Below are 17,362 nucleotides of genomic sequence, written 5' to 3' on the forward strand. Positions count from 1 at the left end.
TCTGTAGCCTCAAGAGCTATATCTAACACCTTGAAAATCATACAATGTTTTGGCCTCAACTGTTTTCAGTGGTAGAGAATTCCACAGGCTCAACACTCTCTGGGTGAAGAAATTTCTCCTCATATAAGCACAACAGGGAGATGGAGCAGTGGCTCTGGAGAGAACAAGCTCAACACCGTGCTCTTTGGCAAGTTGGAGCCAGACTTACTTTTGCTTCTTGACTGACAGGAGGCTATCAGAAACTTGGTGCGCATGACCGAGCACTGTGCTGTATGCTGCCCCGTTGAGGACCTAATTGAATCCTTTACAGCAATACATAGCTGTGAATTTGCCCTCCGGTGAACTGGCACAACAATTTCTCTCTTCACCCCTGGTCAAGCAGCAACTCCGTCATGACTCACCAAGTGCAGATCCATACTGGCCTTTAACATACATGATGTGGATATGTTGGCGTTGGACTGGGGTAAACACAGTAAAAAAAAACCTGGTGTTGTCAGACTTTTTACTTTAACATACACACAGTGCCAATAGCTGAGCTGATGGCTGAGTGTCAGTTTGAGTGACAGAGTCTCTTTATTTCTGCTTTGCTGCTCCTCTGTCTGCTCCTGCTATGGATGTTGTGGCTGGGCATGTGGCAGTTTTCAGGTGTCAGAAAGCAGGAATTCAGAAGGGCAAGGTTACAAGGAGTTGAAAACAAGAGGTCCACTGTTGCTCCAACATGCTTGCTCGCCATGCCAGATAGTAGGATGAGGGTGAGCTGTGGATGCGAAGGAACATAAGGCAAGAAAATTGTCATCCGCAATATTCTGAATGATGTTGGACATTACCAATCTCATCGTGCTTGGCACTGTGATGTGGAGAAACATCTCCTCTGTATAGCTCAGGAGAAGCAGGTGTCTTTGTCTCCTGTTTGCTCTGCTCTCTTCTATCATGAGCTACTGCAAGAGAAAGGGTAGAAGTGTAAATGGTTGCGTAATGCTGTGTTTGACAGATCTACCTGCCACAGCTGATTAGCTGGAGGCAATGATATGTGGGTATGGACTGGCAGCACTGGCAGTGTGTAAGGATAAAGTGGTGTATTTGGATATTGTGTCTACTGAGTGCCACAGACTACTGATGAGAGAGTAATGGGGATAAAGTGCATTGAACCGTGTGAGAGATTGAGGGCATGGTAAAGCAGAGATGTCACATGAATATGCATTCACTGACCTTTGCCAGCGGCACAGTGGTTAGCACTGCTACCTCACAACGTCAGGGACCTGGATTCAATTCCTGGTTTGGGTCACTACCTGTGCAGAGTCTGCACATTCTCCCCATGTCTGCGTGGGTTTCCGCTAGGTGCTCTCCGGCTTCCTCCCACAGTCCAAAAAATTTGCTGGTTAGGTGCATTGGCTATGCTAAATTCTCCCTTAGTGTATCCGAACAGGTGCGGGTGTGTATAGACAAGGGGATTTTCCCGGCAACTTCCTGGCAGTGTTAATGTAAGCCTTCTTGTGACACTAATAAATATACTCAGACTTAAACTTGTCCATTTGAATGAGGCCATTCGACCTGTTGTGATACCACTGTCAGGTTCGCAGATACAGTCGACACATTACACCAGCCCGCACCCGTTCCCCCACCTCCTGCTTTCAATCCTTTCTGAGGATTGTCCTTGAGGATCTTTTGGCTTCCTGGTAGGAATCCCAATGTACCTTATCATCGAATGGCAGGCAGGAACTTCAGGCCTCAGCATTCTCTGAGCTTCACTCCACATGAGTAAGTTGAGAGTGTCCAGCATATGTGCAGTCCATCATGTGGAGTTCAAGTCTAGGATGAGGCCCAGTGCACCAATGTGAAAAGAAAACACTGTGTGAAAACTCTGACCATGAGACTCAGGGTGGTAAAGGGAAAGATAAACACGTGTGACCTTGGAAGTTCAGAAACCAAAGAAGTTCCTCAGGCAATAAAGGTACTGCTGGTACAGATTCCAGGTGGTTCAGGCCTGAGAAATTTGAGAGAGTTGAAAAGATCACTGAATCTGTGCTGGAAGTGGTTAGGGCTCAGAGAAATTCCTGGGAGCCATGTAGAGCAAGGTACAGTTGAGGGACTGGAGTTCAGGGAAAGCAGGCAATGCCAGCTCAGTGATGCCAGTCCAGTAAAGAGCTGAAATTATGGCAGTAAATTAGAGGTTGAAATGTAGACTCGGGTGTTCAGGGATCTGTAATCTTGGGAGATGAGATTGAAACCCTGGCAGATGAGCAGTCATTGAGGCGGTCTGAATCAGAGTGACTCTTGGAAGAAATTCAGAGGTCAGATGCTTGAAGCTAAAGGCTGGAATCTCTTTAAAGGGAGACAAAGTCCCAAAGGGATTGGTTGACTCAGTTTACTGAATCACTTAAAAATCCATGGAATATTAGAGTTATAGGGCAGGATTTTCCACCCTTTGCACAAAATGCTGACTGAGCAGAGAAAACCGGGATGCAGCTTGAAGGCTGTGCAGCTGGCTCTCCCCTCCAGAGAATACAGCACTCTGTCAAGAAAAAAATCTGGAGACATGAACCACATCATTTTTAAAAGGTGTGGCAACCTCCGCACGCGCACGCACACACGCACACAACCACCCTCCACTCCACCAAGCCCATTGAAACTCTGTCCCCGCTCTATGTAAACCCTCCCCCTCTACCACACAGACACAGAAACCATACCCACACACACAAGGGGAATCCCCGCCTCAGGGAACTCACCAGAGGCCCACCCTGGCTGGTCCAGTGTTCTGGGGGACGTTGCTAGGGCAGTGGCAGGGTACTGCCTGGGCATGTCCTTCTCCCCCCAGGGAATATACTTATCTGTGTGCCTGGGTGACTTTCCTTCATCTGGAACACGTCTTTAAAAAGCAGTTGTAAACCTTAGCAAGGTGAGATCTCATTTGTGAGAGGGGTTTTCCAAATGTGGGGGCAATGCAGCTGGGATGCCTGCTAATTGACCTTAAAATTATTGAAATGAGGTTCTTGACCTTCCTGGGTGGGAGCGTCATTACATCACTGGTCAGGGGAGGGAGAATTAGAAAACGAGATCTCACCATGAGATTCTCGTTTTCCAAGTTTACAATATTTTGTGTCCATGTCATAGTTTATGCTCGCAGTAATAGACTTTTACAGCACAAAAGAGAAGCCCTTCGGCCCATCATATCTGTGCCAGCCATCAAGCACCTATCTATTCTAATCCCATTTTCCAGCACTTGGTCCTGAGTCTGGTATGCTATGGCATTCCAATGCTCATCTAAATGCTGCTTAAATGTTGTGAGGGTCCCTACCTCTACCATCAGTTACCCACCAACCTCTGGATAAAAATAAAATTCTTCTTATTCCCTCTATATCTCCCACCTTTACCTTAAATCTATGCCCCCTGATTAATAACTCCTCTACTAAGAAGCAGGTTTCTTTCAATCCACCCTGTTATGACTCTTTCCTGGTTGCATATGCCATTTATTGAGTAGTGTAATGTGTTCACCCATAGTTTCCCTGTTAATTCACATGTACCTCATATTAAGGGGAGGTAGTGGCACTGTGGTATTGTCACTGGACTAGTAATCCAGAGACCCAGTGTAATGTTTGAATCCCACCATGGCAGATGCTGAAATTTGAATTCAATAAAAATCTGGAATTAAAAGTATAATGATGACCATAAAACCATTGCTGCTTGTCGTTAAATAAACCCATCTGGTTCACAAATGTCCTTTAGGGAATGAAATCTGTCACCCTTACATGTGATTCCAGATCCACAGCAATGTGATTGACTCTTAAATGCCCTTGGGGATGGGTAACTAATGTTGGCCCAGCCAGCAACACCCACATCCCATGAATGAATAAAAAGCACAAATATTGGAGTATAAGATAGGTATTGTAATTTGTTTTACTTTCTGACCTTCTGTAGTAAAGTTTATTTTGTTTGATCATGGACCTTGAAACCTTGTGGCTTTAATCTATTAGCGAGCGCCTTGGATCTCAAACTTTGTTTACTTGAAATACAAATTTACTGGTCCCTGACCCGGATCGTGCCAAACATTTGGGAGTCTAGCCTAGGATCATTATACCCTAAAGAAACATGGCATCTCTCCTCACTTGCAGCACAAATATCTCTAGGATCACATCCAAATCATAGATCCCTCTGACCGATCTGTTGTTCGATTTGCAAGTACTTCCATTGCAACAATATTTTTGTACAACTTCCCTTTAAGAGGTAGCAGTTGTTAAGAGGAGTAGGTAGCTTGTATCATGTGATTGGCCCAGAATGCTATCAAGGCCCCCTACCTTGTGCAGAACTCACTGACAGCACTAAGTAGCAAGCAGCATGAAAAGCAAAGCAGCCAGTGCCACAATCATTCAGATCAGGGGTGGGTACATGTATTCTGTGTGTTACCCACCTCGATCAGAACTAGTATATGCATGTTGCAACTCACAATCCATATGCCCATAAATGAGGGAGACAAATTTATAGTCCTTTACCTGTTCTCCTAACCACTTGCGTTAAATTTTCATCCCAAGATGGGAGCAGATTTTGAGGCGAACATCATGAAAAAATTGTGGCAATGAATAGAATGCCAGTTTTCTGATAGTGCCATCTCCCAATGATTTTGTTTGAGTCACAACACCCTGCCCAAAAGTGAATTATCATCAATTTAGACAATTAATGAGTTAGAACATAGAACACTACAGCACAAACAGGCTCTGCAGCCCACAAGTTGCACTGATCATATCCATACCTACCAGGCCTACCTATAACCCTCAATCCCATTAAATCCCATGTACTCATCCAGAAGTCTCTTAAAAGACCTCAACGAGTTCACCTCCACCACCACCGATGGCAGCCAATTATACTCATTCACCACCCTCTGAGTGAAAAACTGAGCTTGTTGCAGGGTTATTTGGGATTTTCAATGTGATGCATGAGAAACACATTGGTGAACAGCAGGTCCTAGAAAAGGAGGTAGCTGTACAGTGGAGAATCGGTCAGAGATTGAAGAGGCATTGCTGACACTGCATAATACACAGAGAGAAGCTCCTGCGTTGACACACAGTGGTCATTGCAGAAACAGAACTCGCAAAGTGTTTCAGGTGGAGGAACTGGAGCAGTTGCAGGGGAGGTGCACCCACACAGGTCAATGGGGCAGATCCAGACAGCTATTTCTATGCAGCTGGTGGGAAATGAGGCCACCTCTGGAAGTGGGGCTGAGCTACTTTGAGCCGTGATGAGGAGCAGCTGTGCCAGCCACAAATCCAGTCCCTTGATGCAGAGGGAAGAAGTGCTGTCTGAGGGGACAGACAGCACAAAAATGTATGTGTATAGTCAGATACTGAAAACGTGTGAAAAAAAGCAGGGTAGTTATGATGGGTGGCTTTAACTTCCTCAATATTGACTGGGGAAATCCCTTATAGCCAGGGGCTCAGATGGAGAGCATTTTTTTTTAGATGTGTCTAGAAGGACTTTTTGATATAGTATGTTGACAATCCAGCCAGGGAGAGGGCCAGTTCATACTGGGGAATGAGACAGGCCAGATGATTGATGTTTCAATGGGGGAGCATTCTGTGCTTAGTGACCATAATGCCACAAGATTTTGGGTAGTCGTGGATAAGGACAAGAGTGGTCCTTGGGTGAGAGTGCTTAATTGGGTGAGGGCCAATTACATCCAAATTAGGCAGGAACTGGGGAATGTGGATTGGGCCAGCTATTTGAGGGCAAATCCATGTCTTTTAATGGTCAATTGATTGAAGTGCAGGACAGGCATGTCCCAGCAAAAATGAAGTATAGAAATGGCAGGATTCAGGAACTCTGGTGACAAGGGAAATTCTAAGTTTAATCAAAAGGAAAAAGGAAGCATACGATAGGTCCAGGCATCTAAAACTGACAAAGCCCTTGAGGAGTGCAATGAAAGTAGGAAGGAACTTAAACGTGGAATTAGGTGGACCAAAAGGGGCTATGAAATGTCTTTAGCAAACAGGGTCAAGTAGAAATCCAAGGCTTTTTATGTATATATTAGGAGCAAGAGGGTAGCAAGAGAAAGAGTAGGCCCACTGAAGGACAATGGAGCAAAGTTATGTGAGGAACCACAGGAAATGGGTAAAGTCCTTAATGAGTACTTTGTATCAGTATTCACCGAGAAGAAGGTCATGACTGGTGTTGAGGTCAGGGATAGGGGTGTGAGCAATCTTGAGAACGTCAATATATCAAAGGAGGAAGTGTTGAGTATCCTAAATTGCATTAAAGTAGACAAGTCCCGGGGCTGGATGGGACCTATCCCAAGTTATTGGAAGAGGTGAGGGGAGAAATAGCTGGGGCCTTAACAAATATCATTACATCCTGTTTGACCACAGGTGAGATTCTAAAAGATTGGAGAATAGCCAATGTTGTTCCCTTATTTGACAAAGGAAACAGGGATTATCCAGCAAATTATACACCGGTGAGCCTGACATCATTGGTGGGCAAGGTTTTGAAGGAGGTACTTAGGAACATCATGGTGGAGCATCCCAGGTCTTTCCTAGTACATGGGCTCATTCTGCCAGTTCCCCTTAAAATGACAGTAACCTCGAATGTCTTCATCTCTGGGTCATCTCAGAGGGTGGCAGCAGCCACAGTAGCATTTCTCAAGTGACCATCTAACACTGCATCAAGCAGGTGGTGGCTGCTGTGTATGAGAGAGTATCAGAGTACATTAAGTTTCAGATTGATGAAGCTACTCAAGCCCAGAGGGCTGTGGGCTTTAACTTCATGATCAGATTCTCTCAAGTGCAAGGCATGATAAACTGCAGCCATATGGCCATTGAGTCAGGCAGCCAGGGGCTTTTATAAATAGAAAGGGATTCAATTCCCTCAGAATCAAGCTGGCCACCACAGTATTCTTTGCAAGTGTACACAAAATTAACTGGCAGTTACCATGATGCCTTCGCCCCGAGTAAATAGCAGGTGGTGCAGCTAGTTCATGCCACCAGAGGGGCTATTTGGATAACTGTTGGTGCAAAACGGTTATCCGTTGAAAAGTCGCTGCTAATACTTGTGCGCAACCCAACAATTGTAGCTGAGAGATACTGCAGCCACTGCCATCTCAGCACAAATGCCATCATTGAATAGCACTTTGGATTCCTGAAGGTGCGGTTCTGGTGGCCCAGGTGGTGCCCTCCAGTACTCCCCCTCAGGAGTTTCTCTCAGGGGGATGGTTTGTTGCACTCTGCACAACATAGCTCCTCAGAGAGATATGACCCTTGAAGAAGCGGCATGTGTGTTTGGAGGAGGGAAAAGAAGCTAGTGGTGGAGACAGTGAACCTGAGCTACAAGGCCTTCTAAAGACTGGCTAAGCTGCCAAACCATTGAGTGGGCTGGCAGGGAAGCTCAAGCCACACTGATCCCAGCACATTTCTCCTAAAGGTTGCACATTCTGGATTGCATTTGACTCAGTTCCACACCATTCCCAAAAGGAGTGGCCATGTCCCAGATGCATCTGCTGTGTCCTCTCAATGCCTGGAAGATCTATCACTGGCCACACAATATCCCCAACCACCCAGCTTTGTATCACACACCCATTGTCTAATGATGGTGCCTTATTGCACTCAAAACAATGGAATTGCACAAATCTGGAGACTACCATGAACCATCTCATTACTTTGAAGGTTAATCCTTGAACAAGAAGTGATATTACAAAGATCACCCAATAAACTCTAGAGTGTAATTATTGACAACATTGTCTGCATAAAGCTGCTCCTACAGGATCCATCCTTGGTGGCTGATGTGGGTGTTAGTTACTCATTTGTATCTATGCATGGTTGAGATATTCATGGTGCCCACTTTGGCATTAAGTGTCGAAGCAGCTCCTCAACCAGTGTTGATGTAAGGGTCTCCTGTCCATGGAGCTTTATTGGAAAGATGGTTCTTTAATCAAAGGGAGCACAGGACTGGCCAAGAATGAAAGTGCTTCCTGAGGGGTGTCAATTCTCAACAGCATCCTTACCTGCTCGAGCCCTTTCATGGCATAAGTGCGTAACTGAGGTAACTAGTAGCTGGGAGCATCAGTTGTATTTCCATGAATCTTTACACCTGATGTTCTGCATTTCTGCTCGGGTTTACATTCATTTTCTGAGGGGGACTGCCCATAGCTACCTCTACCTTGCCTCACCATCTTCCATTTATACGTGATGCGAATCCCCGTACCACCCATTCAAAACTTACATGAGCCTCCATGAGATATGTGTATATGCACTGCTGAAGGTTTCACTTGGCTATGGTGATGATGCTATTTTGAATGCATCTTCCTTCATTGGAATTACTGCCAATAGCACAGTGATATGCTGAGACTGCTCCTCAGTAACTGGTAAGGCTTTAGTTAGGACATCTGTCAGTAGCTGCTTATGCAAAGCTTGCTGCACCCTATTATTGACATGCACTGATGTGGACTACACAATCCCCTTCACAAAGAAATGGTAACTTGTTTACATCCTCTCGTGACTAGACACCCATCTCATTTGGATTTCTCAAAAGGCATTTAATAAGGTGCCACATGAAACGTTACTACATAAGATAAGAGTACAGTTTTTACTCCAGAACTGAAGGCCTGCCAGCTGGCCATTGCATCTCCCTCACCTTGCCAGACCTCAGGAAATCATAGAAGTGTTTCCTGCACTATATCCACATCTTACTGACTGCACCATGGCTGTTCACCTCCAGAGCCACTTCCTGCCATGCCTGCTTTGTCTGTCTGGCTGCCGTCTGTCACTCACTGGAAACAGATGTTCCTTCTGGCTGCTATCAAATCTAACATGCCTCTAAGGAGGCATTGGCAAATCATGGGGTTGTCTTCACGCAAGTACATGGCCATGCTGCTGCTGCACTGCCTTCTGGTCTTTGCCATCAGCCAGGATGCTCAAATCTACAGTTGTGGCAGCTGGGCTCCATTAAAACCAGACCTAGCCCCTCTACATCCCAATCCCAATTTGGTAAACATACCAGAAGTTTATTTATTGGCCGTGTTGCTTCAAAACACCAGTGGACTGCCAACCACGACTTTGAGTAGAGCCAAGGAAAGTCAGCCTTTTGTGTCTTTAGCTCTTCTCAGGGGAGGTGAAGGTGATGAAATGCTCCCCACTGTTGTGATTTGTTTTATCTCTTTCCATCTAGTTTTTCTTGAGGTATCAGTGTTCCTACTTTGTCATTGCACTAGTGGTTCTTTCAGATGTTGCCATAATCTATTTTCCAACTTCTAGGCTTTTCTTCTCCCTTAAAGTTTCACTCTGCTATCTCTGTATATTTTTTGTTCACTGTTTTTCTTTTGGTTCCCTTTCACTTTCTCTCGTAATTACAGTTAGGGACGAGCCAGAGGACAAGCTTCAGGAATTCAGAGCTTCTGCATTTCCAATTTGTTTTAGCAAAGCAGCTCTCTGGGGATGCCCTTCGACAAGGCTGAAAGCAAGACCATTATTTGAGCAGATTACAAACAAGCAAAGCCCTCTCTGCACTGGTAACATAATGTGTATTAGGGTTGGGAAGGCAGAGTGTTCTCCTGCGCTAAGATGGCAGTATATTTAAAATAGATTTTAAATAGAATTGAAATGCTTTAAAATACTTCATGTTTTTGCTGTTATCAGGTCACCTTCCACAGAGTTGATACTTTCAACAGCTACAAGGTGAATGGAATAGGTAGAGGAAAATGGCTGTCATCAGCCTTGTTGGTAAAATCTCACCCTATCCTGTTACCTGCTTAACTTTGGAGTTGACAAAAATCAGTAACTTGACTTAAACTGCACATCTGCTCTGATCTTAACTTGACATTGTATCAGGAGGGTAGGTTGGAAATGTGTGACATACCCCCTCGACATCAGCAGTGAGGCTTAGTGATTTTAACTCCCAAGGTTGATCTGTAAGGCCTGGTCATTTTCTTACCCAGAATGCAGCAAGAAGTGGCAGGTAATGGCCAGAGAAAAGTGGAATGCTGAGCAGCAGAAAAATCAGTGAAGTTGAGGATAGGAACGGTTCTGATGGCCTCATCAGTGGAAAGGGCTGCAGCCCGGTGCAGAGGAGGCCTCAGTTTTCCTTCTGGGACCCGGAGGTGTACTCTTTCACCGCTTGGCCCCACAATTAAGGTAGAAAAATGTTTTATAATGTTGGCCTTCTTTGACCTCTTTTTGTGCCCAGAACATTCTTCACTCTACATTTCAGTATACTTGCTCAGTCAGGCCACTGGTTTAAGTAACAGTCAGGTTCAGATGACATTATTAGAGCTCAGTCTGCATGTTTAACAAAAGACCATGCTGGTTTCAAATTGGCATCTTTCCTGTCTGCTCAGAAGAGCAGGTTAAAATTTAGGACCACAGGAAGCAAGTGGGACAACTGTGGGGACATTCACCAACTCATTTTAACTGTCTGGACAGCAGTTAAAATTGATCCTTTAAAGACTAGAGGGACATCAAAACAATTCCAGTAAAGCTCATGCTAGATACATTTGAAGAACATGGGTCTCTTTATTCCACTGCTTGTGGTTGCATCTGTGACCTGAGTGGGAAGTGGCCTGTTGTCTGACACAGGAAAATCATTCATTTAAAATTTTCAAACCTTGCGACATTTAAATCCTGTTTGTAGAATAAATTGCTCCAGAAAATCAACAAAATTGTTGAAACAAGGTTTGACAATAAACAGCAGAGTTTTGTATTTGGATCAGTGTCATCTAGTTGAACTCATTTGCTAGCACAGCTGATGTTCAATGTAAAGTAACTTGCTGCAAAAATAAAAGCATTCTGACTAAAATGTGAGGAAAAGAGGGTGATTTCCCTTTCACTGTGCCTGAAGAATCAACATAGTCTGAGTATATGCAATGTAAGAAGGACAATGAGACCTGCCTTTAGTTATCAGAGTTAACCTGTGGGCAGCACGGTGGCACAGTTAATAACACTACTGCCTCACAGCGCCAAGCACCCGGGTTCAATTCCCAGCTTGGGTCACTGTCTGTGTGAGGTTTGCATATTGTCCCTGTATCTGTGTGGGTTTCCTCCCACAGACTGAAAAACATGCTGATTAGGTGCATTGACCCAAACAGGCGTCAGAATATGGTGACTAGGGGAATTTCACGGTGACTTTATTGCAATGTTAATATAAGCCTCACTTGTAACTAATAAATAAACGTTACTTTAACCTGGTGTTTACCAATAAAAACATTATGAAGGTATTAGAAAGCATAAATACCAATTCAGTTGAGTTATTGAGAAAGATGTGGGTTTTTTTTTAAGAAAACTTTGCTTACAAACTTAGCTTTACCAGTAAAAATTTCAGTTCCTTTTTTTGCTTGAAGCTGTTTGAGTAATTTGATTGATCTACCAACAAGCCATGGCAACTAATTGTTTGCATCGAAATTGCATCAGTAAATGGCAGTTATAATGATATAAGTTGAACCAAAACTCAAAATAACTGGAAATAAGATTTTGCAAACAGGACATGCACGATTTCTTTTAGGGTTTGGAATAAATGTACAGACCAAATAAGTCTGTTAATCAAGTGGCCAGCAGGGTCTATAGCTGAGACAAGTTGCAATGAGGAAGAGGTTAAAGCGGAGTAAGGTAAGAGGCTGCCAAGCTTGGCATACTGCTACAACCTGGCAAAAACCAGGCAGGTGGCAGTTAAAATGCCCCAAGTTACTTAGGAGATAAAAAGCTACTGGATGCTGCTGGTTGAGAATTTACTCAGCCCCTGAACACATGACTAAGGTGTTCACACATCCCCGGAGCTAGTAAGGTCCTTCCTTAAATGTGTAGATACCTTGACTTCTCTTTTGATATTAGGCTGAGCAGGGAAGCCATTACAGCTTTCCCAAACAGGTGAAGGGTAATCTGGATGTGTCAGGGAGAAGAACAGGTGTATGAAGTATTACACTTCCTTCTGTGGGGTCAGTAATACTGATTGAGAAAGGTTAGTCCTCTCTTGCACTGGATGTCCCCTATTTCCCCTTTCCTGTCACAAGACCTAGCTTAGCTGAATGCTGGTGGGTGGTGAAAGGTAATCTAGTTTTTCATGGGCCAGCTCAATCAACTCCCATTCATTTCTGGCAGGATGTGGTAGCACAACACAATAATACTGGGAGCTAAAATAGTTTAACCCCCTTATCCACTGCTTTGAGTGAAATTCCACCATCCATGCATGCTGAAGCCAGAGTTAAAAATCAGGGGTTCAGTGGAGAATTTTAACTATCCAGTCACTCTTAGCAGTTAAGTAAGTGACTTGCAAATCACAGCTGCAGTCTGGCTCCAATATGCCCACTTCGGAGTTTAATGGAATCAGATTTGCAATCTGCCTCCTCGCTGAAGTCACCACCTGAGTCAGTGAAAGTGGCTAAGTATTTATCAAAGCAGGCATATTTCCCACAATCCCCTCAAACAAAGCTACTTCCTTGTCCACAGATGGTTTCCCTCATTGTTTGATCCAATGCAATTCCCACCTCTGTGATGTCTTCTGACCCTCAATCTACAATCTTTCCCAATCTTCAATCCACATCTCTCCACACCTTCCATCAACTCTCTTTTCCCCACACCATCCATATCCATTCTTCCCTGCTACCTTCCACCACAGTCCCCCTCCCAATCCTCTCCACCTCCACTCTACAGTAGGTCTTCCCAGTTGCCAGCTTTTTAAACTGGGTGGCAGTCAGCCAGGCAACAGAGAACCAAAATAAATGAGATCCTGCTGTTGAAGTCAACAGGTCCTCTGCGATATTCATATTTCCAGATTTTTTTTTGGACACTGCAACCTCCCACCATGCCAAAAGTTTTACTTCCTTATAAGTATTAGGGTCAATATTTTAGAGTAGGAAAATGTAAAGAATCTTTATTTTAACACAGTGTAGACATCAGATGAGTACTAGGAGTGAACATGGTTTGTAAGGCGCAGTTTCAGTTGCAGTGAAATCATATACCTCAAAATGATGGTGTACAATTGGTTTATCAGGAGTTTGTTGTGGACATCACTGCAGGAGTTCCTCAGGTTAGTGTCCTCAGCCCAGCCATCTTCAGTTTTTTCATCAATAACATCGCTCCCCATCCTGAAGTCAGAAGTGAGGATGTTCAGTTATGATTGCACAACGTTCAGAACTATTTGGACTCCCCTAACACAGAAGCAGTCCACGGCCATATGCAGGAAGATCTGGACAAAATTTAGTATTGGGCTGATAAATGGCAACTTAAGATTTCTGCCAGACAAATGCCAAGCAATAACCACCTCCAACAAAAGCGAATCTAATCATCTCCCCGTGATATTTGGTGATATTACCATGACTGAGTTCCCACACTCAACATCGTTGAGGTTACCATGACCAGAATTTTAATTGGACAAGCCATATAAATACTGTGACTACAAGAGCAGGTCAGAGGCTGGGAAAACTTTGAAGAGTAACTCACCTCCTGATTCTGATGGGGAAAGGTCCAAAAACACTCAAGAAGTTCAATACCATCCAGGGCAAAGCTGTCCTCTCGATCAGCACTCCATCCACCACCTTAGACATTCACTCCCTATACCACTGACACACAATGGCAGCAGTGCGTTTTACCTACAAGGTGCCTGTGACTTAACAAGGCACCTTTGACAGCATCTTCCACCTAAATGACCTCTACCACCTAAAAGGACAAGGGTAGAAAACACATGGAAAATTACCACCTGCAATTCTTCTCCTAACAGCACACCATCCAGATATGGAACAATATAGGCATTCTTTCACTGTTGCTGAGTCAAAATCCTCCCTTCCTAAGAGCAATGTGGGTGCTATATTGAATGGATTGCAGCGATTCATCACGATCCTCTGAAGAGCAATCAGAATTGGGCAATGAATGCTAACCTAGCCAGCAAACAAAAATCCCATGAGAATTTTTAAGAATCTGCAATGAGATACAAAATGCATATGATATAGAACGATCACGTGAACTGTGAATTGACTGCCTAAATCCTCAATCGTGCTAAAAATTAAAAATGTTAACAGAATGCTTCAGCAAAGGAACATTTTCTGAAAGAGTAATTAAAAATTGAATTTACTTCAAGTCTAATTTCAGTCTCATTACTTTTGATTTATATGGAAACAATTCTCACTCCTACACATTGTAAAATTAAATCCAAAAGATGCTGCCAATATAGCATCCCACAGATTAAACTAAGTGACCATTAAGTGATGTAATGTGCTTTGAACACAGCCTGTCACCTTGCCATGATTGGAGCTCTTCACTTTCACAGATCAAAGCCTTCCCAGCATATCAGCTAAGATGAATAAGCTGTCCCCATTGTACACTCACCTTGACCCTAGTGAATTGACAGCAGATCAAGAACAGGTGTGCTAGATCTAAATCCAAAAGTAGGGTTAAAAAGTTCTTAATTTTTTTAAAATATCTCAGTTAATTAACTAACTGATCCAAAGGATCACCAACTTGCGTTCAATTCTCCCCCATTGAAACATGGTAAAGAGCAGGAGAGTGGTGGGATCTCAAGCAGAGGAATTGACTTCAATGTGTTGGCATCAGCCTCTGCTGAGATCAACAATGACTTTCTCCTATGTTTTTCTATCCCTTAACAATCCCTTCGGTGCTACAGCATTACTTTGTTGAGTTTCCAACTCAACTGTGTTAGCTATCCAGTCATCTACAACAGACAAGGTTATGAGGTGAGGAAACAACCAGTAATGGAAAACAATTACAACATGTGACGTCTCAGATTACTCGTAAGCGGTAGCTCAGAAAATTATTTTCTGAAAGAAAGCTGCCCAATTTGTATTTGAATTAATCATTATTAGCTGTTTCCTGGGAAAAAGGATAATTATGGGAATAGCAACATTTTTATTTGTTCATTTCCCACAACAATGGTCAACTAGAAAAACTGTAAATATGATATCAATTAGACAGGGTACGATGAGTAGAACACTCACACAATATAAACTGTTACTTAATGAAGCTTGCTGACAACTGGATTTTAAATTACAGGTCATGAAACCGAGAACAAGCCACTAAATCATATTTTTTTTTCCAGGTTGGATTTTCTCTATGTTTGGCATTCTGGGGTTTGCAAAGTGTAATGAAAATCTAACATCTGTCGACGGACACCAATAAACCAGCTCCACAGCAACACCAGGCACTGTAGCTCCCAAAGTGCTTGGGCACAGTGTTAAATGTGACATGGTTCTACAAGTCTACACAAATTATCAGAAGAGAACTGATCTTACAATGTAATACTGGAAAACAAGTGCATTTTCGCAAATAACTGTAGTAGGAAAAAAAATTAACATTCTAAAATCATAAATTGATAAGAGTAATTTGTGGTATTTTGCACATAGAGGAAGTTGCAATATATATTGAGTATAAATTTTCTTGATATTTAATTTAAAAATTAATTTTGTAATTAATTTGAACCTAAAAGGTCACACTATCTCAGATCCTTGTTTTAAATCACAAAAGGCAATGGCAGAGAACAGCACTATACTACCACCTCTATGGGTTCTGTGTATTTTTTCTCTGCCTTCTGCACAGTGCATCGTAATAATGTTGATTTGAGTAGGACATACATTATAAAATTCTATTTTGATATCTCCACTTTGGTCTTAAAAAGATCACATGAAGAGCTTTGTTATATACACCATGCAATCATTTCAAAAACAGTTTGGGGGTCTGCATAAGATTAGCAAATACTGAAGTTAGCCTGAAATTTGATTGGTACATTATGACCTTAAAATAAAATCCATAACTGTTAAAACTTAATTTAATGCAAATTAACATTTCATGAATCTCTGCAGCAATGTGATTACGTTTGAACCTCAGGCTTGGAGATCTACTTGTGTGCTATTTTTGTGTCATGTCCCACAAGATTGGGTGGTTCTTTTCAAGAAGTCAGTAAGTCAGTAGAACTACTGATGAAATGAATAGTTGATGTGCTTCCAATGCACGGTGAAATTTTAGTTCCAGCATGGGTTTTGATTATTAATTGGAAGGCAATCATAATTCTATATTTATTTCTTGCTTTCACCTATCTTTGTAAAACCTGAGGCAAAATATCTATGATTCATGGACACATAGAAAATAGGAGCATGGATAGGCTATTCGCCCTTCAATCCTGCTTCGCAATTCATTGTGATTATCCAACTCAATGGTCTGACCCTGCCTTTCCGCCATGATCTTTGATGCCCTTTGCCCCAAGTGCTATCTTGTTCTTGAAAATATACAACGTTTTGGCATCAATTGCTTTCCGCAGTTGTGAGTTCCAGAGGTCTACCACTCTCTAGGTAGAAAGTTTCGCCTCATCTCAATCCCCATATCCTTAGACTATGACCCCTGGTTCTGCACATCCCCTTCCTGTGTTTACCTTGTCTAATTCTGTTAGAAATCTATAAAATTCTATGTGATCCGCTATTCCCCTCCCCCCCCCACCACCACCCCATTTATTCTTCTAAACTCCAGCAAATATAATCCTAACTGACTTGCTCTCTCTTCATATGTCAGCCCCACCATCCCAGAAATCAGTCTGGTAAATGTCCTCTGCATCTCTCTGGGGCAAGAACATTCTTCCTCAGATAAGGAGACCAACACTGCACACAATATTCCAGGTGTGGCTTCGTCAAGGCCCTGTATAATTGCATCAAGACACCCTGCTCCTGTATTCAAATCCTCTCGTTATGAAGGCCAACATACCATTTGCTTTCTTTATTGTCTGCTGCATCTGCATGCTTGTCTTCGCCAACTGGTGAACAAGAACATCTAGGCCTTGTTGCACATTCCTCTCTCTTAATTTATAGCTGTTCAGATAATAATTGGTCTTCCTGTTCTTGCTAGCAAAGTGGATAACATCACATTTATTCACATTATATTGCATCTGCCATGCATTTGCCCACTCATTCAACTTATCCAAATCACACTGAGGTATCTTTGCATCCTCTTCACAGTAACTTTCCTACCCAACTTTGTGTTGTCTGCAAATTTGGTGATATTACATTTAGTTACCTCATCTAAATCATTAATTGTTTTAGTTTACCCATGCACTCTTTAAATGTTTACCATTGTCGATCTGTTGCCATCCCTTTAAGTAATGTTTCCCATTGTGGGGTCTTTTCAGAGACTAAGTAATGCCTAAACTTCAGCTAATATAAAGCTTCACAAAGCCAGTGTCCCGGTTGAAGACATATCTTTATTTGACCAATGATCAATGGGAGGGGTTAGCATTGGGCAGTCCAATGCCTCTCTAGAAGAAAAGACTTTGAGCATTCCAATGCCATTCTGAAATTACAATGCATTGACAGATCAATTATACATTTCTCAAGTGTTACTTTTCCTGCCCTAATAGTTATGAACCAGTTATTATTAGTACAAATCAATCTTTGTTAACAGTTGTT

At 42.8% G+C, this 17,362-nt stretch overlaps 1 protein-coding gene across 2 annotated transcripts in view; it reads left to right on the plus strand.

Moving 5' to 3' along the window:
- Positions 1 to 15,970, plus strand: part of agmo (alkylglycerol monooxygenase) — a 306,229-nt gene extending 290,259 nt beyond the window's left edge. The window contains exon 12 of one of the 2 annotated variants that reach the window (XM_080216539.1): positions 15,013 to 15,970. Coding sequence is in view for 1 of the 2 variants with exons in the window: in XM_080216531.1 (XP_080072657.1) it covers positions 15,013 to 15,069 (57 nt within the window). In the remaining variant the exon portion in view is untranslated. The remainder of the gene's footprint in view (positions 1 to 15,012) is intronic. The other variant, XM_080216531.1, reaches the window with a different exon arrangement.
- The last annotated feature ends 1,392 nt before the right edge of the window (positions 15,971 to 17,362 follow it).

This window comes from Carcharhinus amblyrhynchos, chromosome 2 (genome assembly GCF_965287045.1).
Source record: "Carcharhinus amblyrhynchos chromosome 2, sCarAmb.v2.hapA, whole genome shotgun sequence".
In the NCBI taxonomy this organism is placed as follows: Eukaryota; Metazoa; Chordata; class Chondrichthyes; order Carcharhiniformes; family Carcharhinidae; genus Carcharhinus; species Carcharhinus amblyrhynchos.